Below are 14396 nucleotides of genomic sequence, written 5' to 3' on the forward strand. Positions count from 1 at the left end.
AAAAAAATTCAGTTTATAAATTTTATCTGGGAAAAGAAACTAAATATTTAATCTGACAGATACTCAGCCTAACAGCTTGGAAATGAAGATGTTAAATCAATTAATGTGATGCTAATATATGTGAAACTGAATATATATAAAAAATTTGAATAATTACTTAGACGCTCCGAACGTCTTTGAAATGGACATCATAAATCAATTACCGTGATGGGCCAATAAATAGTTCAATAATCTTTTTATTCAAACACATCTTTTAATCTTTGAATGAAATCTATTATATAAAAAAGGAAATAAAATTTCACCATATTGTACTAAATTTTCAATTATACAATTGCATTCGGTAATAATTCAATTCCAGCATATATTTTTGTTGTCTTTTGATTTTGCTTTATAGCAGGTTTTTGTTTAATGCTTTTGAGCCATGTAACACAGATTTTTGTATTTAAAAATAAAATAGAATTTATAATTATTATCATTTAAATAAATAATATTCGATGTAGAAACAGAATAAATCTACCAATCCTTCACATTTTCATGGACAACAAGATCATGCATGCCATTATCCACCTAAATTTTCAATTATTTATACAGTCCCAAAAGAATTTACATACCTTCGAGAATGAGATGCACCAAGAAAGATGGTCAGATGTATGATTCGCGTTACACCGATAAAATTTTTATCATAAACTCTCTCTCTGAATGGTTATGTACCTTATTTTTTCGCGTTACCACACCATAGTAATGTTCAGAGCTGCATCTTGTCGCCGACTCTGGTTGGTAATAGTTCCGCCTTTAAGTATGTGGCTGAGACATACTTTAGTTAAGTAGGTTGCAAGTCCATGAATTTGAATATTATGTTCTAAGCATTAGGTAGTCATTTGTCTGTTAATAAGTGGGCTTATTTAATCTTTTGCTTTCTTTTGTCAGTAGCCTTATACTGTTATACAATGAGATTCCTTTATTTTTTCAGTCCGATGCATACTTTGAGGTATTTTTCCACAAGCCAAATGAGAAGAAAAAGGATAAAACATGGTTATCGACTTGCTATTCTTTTTTCCTATTTTTGTTACTGGTAGTACTTAATATTCATTACTTACAATTATCTAAACTTTATCATTGCAACTGGTATTCATGTGAAAGTTTGAGAATGAAAATAGATTATGTGATTTTAAATGATGTGGAAAACTAAGTGCAAGAGAAAAGAAAAGGTTTTTAAGTTTCTGTTTCATGAGTAAAAATAGTTTCTCACCGTTCGCACTTTCAATGTGATTCATAGTAGATCACTGTTGCATTTGCTAAATTGAACTGTCACGCCCCGAGACCGGGGTTTGTCGATATCGACGTTGTTTATCAATCACACAATCAAAAACAACCAGCCTCGTAGCACAGTATAAACCGAAAACCAGTTTATTTCATAAAGATACCAATGTCTTTACAACTGAAAAGAATCAAATGCGGAAACGTTTTATAAGGAAATAACTAGATAACAATTTCGAAATAACATGACTACTAAACTCGAAAGTCACCAGCCCCAGAATTGTTCAGATTCCTCTTCCTCGACCTGTTCTTCGGACTTATTTGGGAGGGGAGAGTGAGGGGTGAGTATTTTGGGAAATACACAGTAAGTGGGGACGTATCGAGCACATAAAAAAATATTTATTTCTATTTTCGAAAAAAGACATACATACATCATACTTTTCGTAACGTAACATCGTATTCAAAACATAACAGTACTGCAATTTTTCTACCTGCTATGGTTTACTGATATCAGTTCCTAAGTTTTGATCCTCTAAGGGAGTGAAGCCATAAAACAGTTATATCCCACCGTGAGGGGTCATATGTTGGAATTCCACCAATTTTCAGGGAATCCTCACAGTGCCAACACGTAAACGTACCAAAAATTGAAAAAATGTAGAGACAGAACGACGGTGCTCGACCGAATTTTCATAAAAACGAAAATGCATAACTCGAAAATTGAACCATTTAAAACAGCTCACTTACCTTAGATCTTGCTGGAAACACGTGAAAGAAAGGGGTTTTCTTGCACTGGAATTTTCGAAATTCCTACTTCGCTGGCTGGACTGCAACAGCGCTTCGCTACTCGGCACAGGGAGACTAGGGGGAAGAACTCGAAAATATGCTGAGTTTTGAAGTGTGAATTTCAAGACACAGGGCCCTCCTCTTTATAGGAGTTGGCTGCTATCGTGATCGAGTGATATCGCGCGTTTGAATTCTGAATCAAATCTTTATCTAGAATCGTGATCTATCCGTAATCTTGGGTGATAACCGAAATCCATATATTTCATCCAAGTAAATTTCGAAATTATATAATATATACACTATGGAAATTCGAATTTTAGGGATTGTATTATCCTTGGCTTGATCATTATCCCGGTACCTCAATATTATCTCGAATCTTAGATCTTTTATCTACTCACAAGTTCGAAAATATATACACGATAGAATTATCCACTCAACATTTAGATAATCTTGAAAATCTTACATCTTAAAATGAGATAAACACCCGACGATTTGCAAAAATCCTAGTATCCTACAATTACCAAATATTATCATGATTAAACCAAATCTTGGATTTTACATGAACCATAAAGCAAGCAAGCATTTTCCATTGTGAATTTATATGGTTAACTGATGTAACTAGTTGCTTGGAGTGCATTTCATGGCAAATTGTTGCGTGGAATAAAGGGAACAGTAGCCATGTAAACTCAGATGATAATTACAATTATTGTAAAAATGGGAAAGTTTTATTCTCATTTTAAGTATAGCCCTACTGCAAGATTGTTGCTTTCGTGCATATGTACTATTAAAACAATTTTATAATTATTTAGTTTGTCAACAATGTTTACAGCTACGAAAATTACGGGGATCGACCTGTTTGGAAACAACACATTGTTTCATGATTGATTTTCATGAAAGGATGCAATATTTGATGAAGAGTCGCGTCCGTTCTGAATCGAATTTTCGTTTCTATATATATGACATCATTAGATCAAGAAATGATATTATTTTTTTTGTTGGATTCTGATTTAATTTAGTGACCTACAAATGCAGAACATCTACATTGTAGCCTGCAAATGTGCCTTCTTCATTCACAAATTATTTATATTCAAAATATTTGATCAACATATACTAACTCAAATTCACTATTTTTCTGAAAATCATAAATTATAAATAAACTACTAATTATAAACATTTCCAGTGAAAAAGAGACTTGCTAAAAACAAAATAAATCTCATGATCGTACTTATTTACGAGAATGAAAAAAAAACCCAGTTTCAAGTATCTCTAGATTTGTGTAGCAAGAGTTGCATCGATCCAACACTAAATGCATTTTTATTCACTACTGTATTGAGAAGTCCTTTTTGTTGTATTATTCTTGCATCAAGAATTGCCAGCTTATAGCTGATATCAACGAGATTGCTACTACCCATCTCAGACTTCAAGAAACAGTTTAATTCTTGCATATATCTTGGAGTTGTCACAATCACTTGTCTTTATACTGTATCAGACAAATTTCCTATGTATTTTCTTGTTTCTATGATTAACGAGGAGTCAGAAAATATACACAATTTTCTTACAGGCTTTTATGTACTTCATCTTCACATGACTACAATTCCTCTATTTGTTTCCATCGGGAAATCTTACATGGGAATTCTTGACATACTGTTCGTTTTTTTTCTCAAACTTGTCTGTTGTTCATGCTCGAAAACAAAATGTTTGTCCAACTACATTCTTTGGAGGTTTCCCTCTATGTTACCCTTTCAAATTACCAGATACACAACCCCAAAATAATTGTACTTATACCAATCTTTCTTGTAATTCCACACTAAATTATGGAACACCCATTGTAAATCTTCCTTATGGTGGAGATTTCTTCGTACGGCATATTGACTATTTGGATCCATACATAGAGCTAATTGATCCTGAAGGTTGCCTCGTGAAACGTCTGATGAACAACTTGAACCTATCATCTTCTCCTTTTAAGGTCATTAACTCTGAAAACTACACCTTCTATACTTGTCCTTCAAGTACAAAAAATATCACACCTTTTGATATGGTCCCCATCAGATGTCTTAGCAACTCCACTAGTTTCACTCTGGCTACTTCTTTCGCTACACCTGATTTAGTTAAGGTATATAAATGCGAGGTCTTTGGCAGTTGGCAACTCCCCGTTTTTGGGTTGGAGCATTTTGATCTCAATGGAGGTGGTGATGATCTTAATTTGATCTGGGATCACACCGTTTGCAAATCCTGTGAAGAAACTGATCCACGACAGGATACAGGTAAAAACCAATCCTAGTTTTTTCTTGAAATCTCGGTCATCACAATTTTCTACAACATCCTGATCAGAATCAAGGTAATAGTGATAGGATACTAATTGAAAAGTTTTCTTATCCTAAACTTGATTAATTTACAGGCGATTCCACCAGTTTTTGGGCAGCATATGGTGCATCGCCAATTTTCATGCCATCTGTAGTTGTTATGGGCATAGTATTCGCAATCTGTTTACCGTTCTTCACAAAATGTAGAGGCAGCAGAGATGAGATTAATGCAGCCGATCTCCAGCCAGAGACTGCCACAGCCACCACAGCACCACCACATCAAGAAGGGTTGGGTGACTCCAAAATCAATACTTGCACAGCATTGGTAGTTATTAATGAAAGTAAAAAAAATTCAGGGCCAGATTCTTCTTCTTGCATATGTCCAATATGCCTGGAAGGATACAATTTCCAAGATATTGTGAGAAGCATGGACAAATGTGAGCATTGTTTCCATGCCGATTGCATTAAATTGTGGTTAAGAAAAAATATCACATGTCCTGTTTGCAGAACAACTCTTTCTGATGTTGAATGATAACAATCTGAAATTTAAAATTTTGAAATCATTTCTCCTACATATCCTACTTTATACTTAATCTTCTATTTAATTTTTGAATAGTTTTACGGACTGAAACTATATACAGCTGATAGTGACTACTTATACTAGGAAATAGGATGGAAATGGAATTTGCTTTTTCAAGTTATACGATTTTTTTGCATGCAGAATGAATGGATTACTGAATAAAAATTTGATCCAATCTTTTTGAATTCCAAGTAAAATGAGTAATCTAAAGGACATGCATTTGTCTCATTGAACTTGTCTTCTACTTTTAACTTTTAATATTAGTCCAACAACATTTTTTTCTACATATCTGGCCGGCATGTCAAATCTTTCTCTCTATCCTGCAAAATGGATGGAAAAATCCATCCAATTCTCCTCTCTCTTTTCTTCTTTACTTTCCCTGCAACAATACGTTCCAAGGATTTATGTCCAACTTCAAGTTGTGGAAAGTACTTTGTTCCCATTACCCACCCTTTCAAGCTCGAATCTGATCAACCTCCGAAAAACTGTCCAAATTTCATCAACCTAAAATGCATTGATGATGGTCGTACCATGATAAATCTTCCCGATTCTGGTGAATTTTACGTAAGTTACATCAGTTACTACACACGAAAAATCTCCCTCACCGACCCTGAAAACTGCCTGGCAAGAAGGCTTATGACCAATTTTTCATACTATCCTTTAAAGGCCATTAATTATGTAAACTACACGTTTTATACATGTCCTAGAGAATCTGCTGACAGACATCTAAGCGATGATGTAATCAGATGCCTAAGTAACTCGACAAATGCAACAATAGCGAAAGACAAAAACTCAAATGAGTATCTTGAAGAAAGGTATGGATGCAAACCGATTGTGAGCTCACTGATCCCCACTGATTACAATGATTTTGAACTTTTTGATGAAATCAAGTTGACCTGGAATGTGCCTCCTTGCAAATCTTGTAAACAGTACGGTATTCCAGCTTCAGGTAAAATTTGAAAATCATGTTGTTAATTTATCAAGAAACATGACTTTCATCCTCTTTTTTTCCAAATTGCAAGATTCAAAGATTTTCTTGTCTTGAATGATAACTAATTAACAGATGATTCTACAGGTAGATCATGGCAGGCACGATATGCTGCGTCACCTTTGTTCATTCCATCCCTGATAGCTTTTGCCATTATCTTTATAATCTTTTTACTGTGCCTGGCGAAAAGGGTAGACAGAATCGAGGTAAATTCCAACTTCTTGACGTTGGAGCAGCCACCGCATTCTGCCTCAGCCACAACTTCAGCACCACGACAAGGAGGAATGGACGACTCCGAAATTAATATCTGCACAGAAATGATAGTTCTACGTGAAAGCAGAACAAATCCAGGGCCTGATTCTCATGCCTGTCCAATATGCCTCGAGTTGTATCTTCCTGAAGATGTTGTAAGGAGGATAGCAAAATGTGAGCATTGTTTCCATTCTCACTGCGTTGAATTGTGGTTGAGAAAAAACATTACCTGTCCTGTTTGCAGAACAGCCCTTCCTGATGTTAAATCATGATAATAAAAAAAAATAGTTTTTGATAATTTATTTTATTATTTTCTTTCTCATTTGAAGAATAATTTTGAATTGATTTTTACACGAGAGATGAAAAAATTTAATTTCTATCTGACAGTTAGTGGTCATGACATGATATATGCGTTTTGTTAGCTTCAGTTAACTTTAACTTCAAAAGGAATTGGAAATATAAGAGGAAATGCATCTTGAGCTTTATCTAGAAATGATAGTTGCTCATTGATTCTACTTGAAACCTCAGTTGGAGTTTTCCTTCTGTTTTATCATTTCTCCAAACCTTTTTTTTCCTGTACGAGTCAAGGTGGGTTTTTGTCTCATGTCAATAGTCTACCACCAATGTTTTTAATAATATAACGTAGAACACTCATTTGTCTTATGTTTCTTGATTTAAGAATTCAGACAATGGGACAACTCAACATATTTTAGGGACAAAATCAAATTATGCTTTGAAACTATTAAGAGTTGGAATATGTCTGAAGCGCACATATTTTGCAGGCCTGTGTGTGGGATTAATGCGTAAGCCACACATTCATATAGTAAAAACAAACACTTGATATATGAAACAACAGCATTTCTTTATTCCGTGGAAAATAGTTAACTACTTTATTTAAATATTTTCTTAAAAAACCAAAATCTAATTTTGATTATATATTATATTATATTTCAAGAAATGCCAGCAACAAACTATAAATAAATTATTTATAGAAGAAGTAACATGTAGTCAGCGTTAGGCAGACGGTTAACGAAGAGACTGATACATTTGGTCACCAAGAATCTTGAAAGTTTTGAGCAAAAAGTTTTATTACGGATTTACAATAAGATGGCAATTGCAATCCTTAATTACGACCAGACGTTCTTTTCCTCGATTCCATGTCGATAGTATTTACGATATTTGTTGTAGGAAAATTGACACAGGGTATTGATGGCGGAAGGCGTAGGAAGGCAAAGATGGGAAGCCATCAATTGGCCCAGTTTATAGAAATGTGCTAGCTAAAGATGGATTCATTCCACTCCCTCAAGAACTTGATTGTTGTTGGGACATTTTCTGTTAAGGAAATTGTAATCTTTTTCTTGAATTTTTCGGCTAATACTTTCTTGAAAATAGAAAAAAGAAAAGATAATTTCCAAATATGAAACAAATAGAAGAAGATTTCTTACGTGCTTTCTCACCGTTCTTGCTTGATATCCAAACATGCCGTGTTTGATGACTCTGCTACTTAGCTTGCACTGTAATCCGTTTTCATGGATTCGTCAGTTCATAACCAATGGCCACCTATGAGTGTAAATGGTTTGCAAGCAGATGTTTGGATGTGTTGGAAAATAGAAGCAGAAGAACTGAAAGAGTACAGATGAATCTGGAGGAAATCCACTTTTATTGAATCACAAATTTGGCTATTATATAGTCTTACAGAGCAAATAGAAATAACTGAACAAACGTGAAGAAATAATCCTTTTAAATAATCATTTTTTCCACACATATGATTGCTGCATCCAGAGTCAAGAAACCACGTATCTTTCTTCTCTGTTGGTGTTTAAATGTTATTTGTATTGGTAGTTTAGTTAGATTTAAAAAATTCAACCCGATCAAATCTTCATGAGGCAGCGGTGACCGCTCAATCAACTTATGTACCAGATCAGAACATTAGAAAGTAGAGTGTATAAACATCAATTTTCCATACGAGGCGACTTCCAATAAATTATTATTAGAATCAAAGGAAAATACAACACGATAAGATTTTCATTTTACAGGATAGTGTGCTAATATATTAGCTGGATGCCCAATATAGATAATACATAGCCAATATTTCTTATTTTAGTTATTATTATTGTGCATCGCCTCAATCTAAGACTAAATTTAAAACAAAGCTTCATGGAGATAGATGTATGTTTTCTTCTCATATTAGGCTAGGATTTATCTTCATCCGATGGTAGGCATTGCCCCGGGATAGAATCGGAATCAACGAAGAACTCCTCGACTGAAAGAAGCCCAGAACAAGTGAGGAAAGAAACATTATTTCCGGAAATATTCAAAAACACAAGCAATTAGTGGGCAGAAGATATAAGAGAAGCATTACCTATATCCTCTTGTTCCGGAGAATCAAGCAGAATATCTGAATCAGAAGGCAAAAATGGTGATCCGGGATAATTTCCGAGAGCTCCCAAGTCTGCAATATATATATATGGTAGGAAGTTTCAAGAAAATACGACGGGCTCTGCAGTTAGGAAGTTTCAAGAAAAATATGTAGTTTGCCATTTATAGCAGGTATATAAAGCAGCCCTGGCTTGGGTGGTTTTTCGTTAATGTGCATTGCGATATATGAGCCTCAAAACTTGTTCCAAACGGTACGAGAATAAAATTATGAAGATGTAAATGGTTTGGTTAGATTAGAATTACCTCCCAAGTTTGATAAATCTGCAGTTAGGTCCGAAAGGCTAAAATTCCATGGAATCTGAGCCAAGGATCTGAGCGAATCTCTGGAATTCCCAGCTCCATTATCTTGGGAAAGATGCAGTCCCACTGAATTAGCCACATCTGTCGTGAAAGCCGTATCAAGGGCTGAAGTATCCACGGCCATACCTGATATTTCCGATGCAGTAAAGGGAAAATGGCTACTTGATGCCACTGAAGTGGGGCTAGCAGGCAAATCTGACATGGATGAGATACCGTTGTTTGGTGGCATAACGGGTGATACATCAGCTGCAGTATTGTCAATCGCCATACTGCAACGAAAATTCATCCATATGCGCAAAGATCTGGTTAGATAATTAGTGAAAGGTATAATCCAAAATAACAACAGTATCAAAAGTTAATTTTGTCTGATCCTAAATTTTTTCTCTCCCTTCAAGTTTAAAAGTTACAATCACAAATAAGTCTCCCCCATACATGGCAGCTACCATTTGGACACTCACGAAGATGAAAACATATTTCTACCAATGAACACCAAAAATAAACATATAAAAGGCAACAAAAGAAAAAACAAGTATATTATTGAAAGTGGGTCGAGGAAATAGGTGGACTCACTCGTGGCTGTCAAATTTCTCTTCAAGATAAAAAAAATTAACAGAAAAATAGAGTTCAGGATGACCGAGTAAAAGATAATCCTCACTCATTTCCAGAATTCATCCGCATCGGAATATAATTTCCTGGAGCTGGAATTCCATTGACAACGTGACAGTTGGGTGTGGGAAAGCCCATGTGATCAATACGAGGTTGCCCTGTAGCAGGAACTGGAGGCTGCATGACCGGGTATCCCATAGGTAAGTTGTTGACTGCACTGCAAAGAAGTGCCATTGAATATTGATGATAATATAAAAATAAATATTACAAAATCAAATAAGATCATGTAAACATTTGGACAAGCATTTTCATGGCCGTTTTCACTCAGCTTCTTTCTTTAATTCAAAGAGAGAGAATTCAACTACAGAATATTTTAAAATTCTTGCCACCAATACTTGGAAGGATTACTGAGAAGCTTGATTCTAGACACACATGAACTAGAGAACAGAAAATTTTACACTTAAATAAAGCACTAAAAGGTGAATCTAACCGGGCATTGAATGGATTCCATTCTGCATTGGATGAATTCCATTCTGCGCAGGAGCCAAGGGAACCTTAGGAGGCACTTGATACCTCATCAGATGATACTGATGCTCAAGCAAGTGGTTAAAAGAGATGATTTGCTTCTTTAATTTCAGCCTTATATAGTAGACCCGGAAAAAATCGGCATTTTCTTCTTCTAGTTTCTGCCATACTATTTATTTGTGGAATTAACGGAATAATACATAAAGAGTAAAAATACTGACAACATCCTTTCATGATACATGTCAAAATCATCATGCGTCATCAAGGGTTTCTTTCACCACTGAAAGACACATACCTAAAGAAGTGAATCCAGGATCTATCCGGGCGCGATTCAGCAAGGTCTTTATCACCTCATCTCTATTCATATATAACTGGAGACATCGTTCTATCAAATTCTGAACCTGTAGTAGATAGATTAAATCAATTAAATACATCATCACAGCATGAAATTTGTTACATAAAACATAAAGAAAATGGGTTGAAAAAATTATAATTGGCTTACAAGTTCAATGTCCTCACGGGACACTTTTCTCTTGTCATTGCTTGATACTGAAACCGAGGCTGAGTCTCCTACAGGAGTCTCGGTGGCATTGTTTGGACGTTCACTTTCTCTATCATTTAAAACAAGATTAGCAGGCTTTATGTCCTGAGTGTTTGGTGGATCCTGTATAAGGTTCTTTGAGTCAGTCAAAAGAAAAAGGCAGACTAAACATTCATAATCGGAATTAAAAAATTGCTTAACGTGTTTCCATATTATACACAGTTAACTCCATAGCTAACCTTTCTTGATGCAAGATCTACATTTATAGGCAATTTATGCTTTAAACAACCATTTTGTATTCAATATTTGCCTGGTTATTAGACTACGAGAAGAAAACTGAATCACATGGTAAAAACAATATTCATTTGCTACGAATAACAAAATGGGAAATGGATGTGCCATCACAAAAAAGAAAAAAAACAAAGAATGAAAGAAACAACTGTTGACATTAACCAGTTTTAACTAAATATATACAATAAACCTTTGCATCTCAATTATTTTCTTTCTTCTTTCCATGATGATATCGAGAATAAATGGTAAGTTTTCCCAATGTAAAATATATGCTGCAATTTTTAGGAAGAATATACAAAAAGATAATGAGTATCATATCTGACAGTTTTAAACCAGAAATCAATAAGAAAATTTCAATTCTAGCAAAACTGAGGTTATCTCCCCCAAAAAAGAATCGACTTCAACTATATTTAGGAAAAGATAATGTTATCCATTAGAAAACTTAAAGGAGGTTTCAAATGTAAGAGTAACCTGTGTGCTCTTCATTTTATCTAAAAGCCAGTTGATAATGGCTCTCCATGAAGCTTTTGTATCTCTCAAGGATATTTAATTTTACCAACTGTAAACCGAAGCACTTCTTCACCTGAAAGAAATAATGTGTTGCTAAAACTGTATTAAGATGGGACTACAAGTACACATCTAAGGATGGGTGAGTGAATATTCGTATTATATCATGGAATTTATTTGAAACGTTAATGTTTTTTGTTTCGGAGGATTGAGGACACATATTTCATTAGCCAAAACCAATCATATGACAAATCAACGGTGTTGAGCATAAATTTGGCATCAAAATGATATCCATTTTACAAATATTTCAAAGAAATAATGCATATCACAACCAAAAAAAAATATCCAATAGGAAAATATCATCACCTAGGAAAATAATGCATATCACAACCAAAAATCAATATCCAGTAGGCAAATATCATCACCTAGGAAATCGACCAATCAATTATTGTAATAGTGATATCAAGTAGTGCATAGCTGTGAAACACATGCTACTGGTCATCTAGGTGCTAAGCTGTGTTAAGCATATGTAATCCATGATGACAAAGAGAGTCGAAGGATCTTGGTTTCCAATCTCTAGAAGATGTTTGAGTTATTTTCAGCACACATAAACCACTTGTGACGTTGAGGATGGACATTGTTGAAAAAAAATTAGTGTTGACTGAAGGTGGCCATTAGTCCATTTTCCTAATCTACCACCAACTATGTTGTTCTATTAATTAAAAAACCTTGATTTTATCATATCTATCAATCTATTCTAGAGGCTCCATTACATATCCTTGTGTATCATCAAAAGCTGGTAATTTCCCAAAATGGTTGTCAAAAAAGACAAGGAGTAATAATGCATATCAGTGTGTATCAAAAACTGGTCATTTCCCACCAACATAAAATGATTGTCAAAAAAGATGAGGAATACAAACTATAGCAGCCTCGTTCAAGTGGAGGTAATTTTTAACCGCAAGTATAGGATTCTAATTATTATTCTTTTTCCACGCTAAACACTACAGACTCTTCAATATTGATCTAAGTAAGCCACCATAAGGCATGAGATAGTCATTCTTTTTAACCCTCAAATTCAAGGGTATCCGATGATACATGTTCCCCAGCAAACTCAAGGAAGTCCAAAGTCGCCATCAAGTACTGCGATACGAATTCAATAATTTCCTTTCACAAGGATACTACTTATTGTCTTAGCAAAAAATCCATGTGATCGCCACATTTCCTTCGAGTTTCAAATCGAAATACTCGGGAACTTAATTCATCACAAGAAATAATGTCTGGTAAACCCATTCAGAAAGAGATTGCAGACATACACTATCACCATCAGCGCTGTATTCACAAGCTCCAAACGGGCATCATTTTTTACAATGTAGACAGTCAAAATTCTAAGAAAAATGACAGTCTCCACGCATCTAATTAGTCATTATCAGTAGTGGAGGGAGAGAGAGGGTGTAGCCGTGTGGTGGCTGGCTCCCTTCGATGATGTATGGATTTCCTGTACATTTTGCCTCCAAAATTATGAGTATTTTACCTTCGCCACCAACTAAAATTACTCCGCTACAAACAAAGAGAGCTTTGATCCCAATAACCAGAACTCCCACGCACCAAACTTGCGTGCCTATACTACATTCAAACAGTTCATCGTGAAAAGACCATATATTTAGCAGTTACAATTTACTGATAAATACAGAACAGAACCAATGTTTAGGACCGAGATTTATACTTTCTAACAAGAAGAGACTATTAATATTGTAACCCTTCACTTCAATCAAATTAAGGCAGTAGCATATCTTGTTTTTCCGCCACAAGTTTGAAGCAAGAATGCTATTTCGAAAAAAAGAAACCAAAAAAAAAAAAAATCTTACATAACTGAAAACACCAAATTTCAATCTTTTTCAGATGTCCATCACCAGGTGTAAAATCTCCTAAAATATTTTAATTTTAACCCATAAATATACATCCATCGAAATCTAAGAATTCCCAGATCCACTGTAACTTAAATAGTTGAAAAGATCTACAGTATTTGAAAGCACAATTATCATTACTACGAAACAAAAACGACATATCCACATGTATCAAAAAATCAAGAAACTACCTTTTTAAGCATATGGAACTTCAACTGCTCGAAAAAGGTCCAATCTTTAAAATTATATCGACAAATTATCAAACACCAGTGAAGTAAAATAGCAGATTCGGACTAAAATATCAATATGAGAAACAAGAGCTCGAGAACTCTTTTATTGTGTCTGGGTCAGCTTGCATTGCGAAAACAAAGAAAAATTATGCTAACATTCTTGAAGATAAATAAAATTGGCAACATAGAGGGAAATATAAGGGGAGCAACTGTGAATTTCTCCACATTGTGAAGTTGGTTAGAATCATGTAGGATTTGCTTTCGGTAAAAATGGTGGTTCGGTGAATCTTGTGAGAGGTTTTATTATGGTTTTGTTGTTGCTGTCACTGGCGAGGATGGCGCGTGTTTATCTTGTGATAAGTTGGAGAGGGAGGGGAGAGGGAGGGTTTCCCAAATAAAAAATCACACAGCGAAAGAGCGGAAGAGACATTGACCAAAAAATCTGTGATTTATTAAAATGGTATCATTTTTCCAAAAAAATGTCGGCAAGTGTTTCTTTTTTAAGTGAATAAAAGTTTTTTTATAATTGAGTCCATAATTCATTAAATTTAGCCTTTCCCAAGTCAAACCATTCTTCGTGAAACAAGAAAATTCCCATATAACCATCCCTAGCTATAAAATTGGCTTTTCTGAAGAATTTATTTTTAGACAGTGATCGCTTTTGGTTGAAATCAAGTTGGCGTGTTACAGGCCCTGATATTAAATTTTCATACACAAAAGAACCTCGTGTGGCTTGGGTCGGGATCCAATGGTGAAGCTTGTGAGTCATTAAGTGAAATTTGACTACCCTATCCTTCTTTTGCAAAATATAAACATCTAACGCTCACGCTCATCTCAAATAGAGTAGATGTACTTATGATCAATCGATAGCATATTCTATTATTTATAAA

General features: G+C 34.7%; 2 protein-coding genes across 9 annotated transcripts; one reads left to right on the forward strand and one right to left on the reverse strand.

Moving 5' to 3' along the window:
* Nucleotides 1-3151: 3151 nt before the first annotated feature.
* On the forward strand, nucleotides 3152-6515 carry LOC142554421 (putative RING-H2 finger protein ATL21A). 2 transcript variants are annotated; one of them, XM_075665093.1, is made up of 5 exons: nucleotides 3152-4304; nucleotides 4439-4631; nucleotides 4700-4780; nucleotides 5670-5872; nucleotides 5999-6515. In XM_075665093.1, the coding sequence occupies exons 1-5, from the start codon at nucleotides 3971-3973 to the stop codon at nucleotides 6433-6435; spliced, it is 1248 nt and encodes a 415-aa protein (XP_075521208.1). In that variant the 5' UTR covers nucleotides 3152-3970; the 3' UTR covers nucleotides 6436-6515. The 2 variants fall into 2 exon arrangements, with proteins under 2 accessions (XP_075521208.1, XP_075521209.1); XM_075665094.1 differs by having other exon boundaries at nucleotides 4166-4304; nucleotides 4551-5872.
* Nucleotides 6516-8111: 1596 nt separating this feature from the next.
* On the reverse strand, nucleotides 8112-13930 carry LOC142553015 (uncharacterized). Of its 7 annotated transcripts, none has more exons than XM_075662989.1 (10): nucleotides 13468-13929; nucleotides 11337-11448; nucleotides 10536-10697; nucleotides 10329-10434; nucleotides 9999-10202; nucleotides 9558-9720; nucleotides 9029-9171; nucleotides 8846-8947; nucleotides 8526-8615; nucleotides 8112-8426 (listed from the first exon to the last, which is right to left on the reverse strand). In XM_075662989.1, the coding sequence occupies exons 2-10, from the start codon at nucleotides 11349-11351 to the stop codon at nucleotides 8356-8358; spliced, it is 1056 nt and encodes a 351-aa protein (XP_075519104.1). In that variant the 5' UTR covers nucleotides 11352-11448; nucleotides 13468-13929; the 3' UTR covers nucleotides 8112-8355. The 7 variants fall into 7 exon arrangements, with proteins under 7 accessions (XP_075519104.1, XP_075519100.1, XP_075519103.1 ...); XM_075662985.1 differs by adding an exon at nucleotides 12904-12990 and having other exon boundaries at nucleotides 8846-9171; nucleotides 13468-13928; XM_075662988.1 differs by having other exon boundaries at nucleotides 8846-9171; nucleotides 11337-11442; nucleotides 13465-13929.
* Nucleotides 13931-14396: the final 466 nt, after the last annotated feature.

The sequence above is a fragment of the Primulina tabacum genome, chromosome 8 (assembly GCF_025594145.1).
Source record: "Primulina tabacum isolate GXHZ01 chromosome 8, ASM2559414v2, whole genome shotgun sequence".
In the NCBI taxonomy this organism is placed as follows: domain Eukaryota; kingdom Viridiplantae; phylum Streptophyta; class Magnoliopsida; order Lamiales; family Gesneriaceae; genus Primulina; species Primulina tabacum.

Coding starts and splice junctions, on each gene's coding strand:
- LOC142554421 (XM_075665093.1), top strand. CDS start 3,971: ATGAACAACTTGAACCTATCATCTTCTCCTTTTAAGGTCATTAACTCT. Junction 4,781..5,669: donor TGTGAGAAGCATGGACAAAT/GTGAGCATTGTT, acceptor TGATGTAATCAG/ATGCCTAAGTAACTCGACAA. Junction 5,873..5,998: donor GTACGGTATTCCAGCTTCAG/GTAAAATTTGAA, acceptor ATGATTCTACAG/GTAGATCATGGCAGGCACGA.
- LOC142553015 (XM_075662988.1), bottom strand. Junction 10,435..10,535: donor CCCGTGAGGACATTGAACTT/GTAAGCCAATTA, acceptor TATCTACTACAG/GTTCAGAATTTGATAGAACG. Junction 9,721..9,998: donor TGGAATCCATTCAATGCCCG/GTTAGATTCACC, acceptor TTTGCAGTGCAG/TCAACAACTTACCTATGGGA.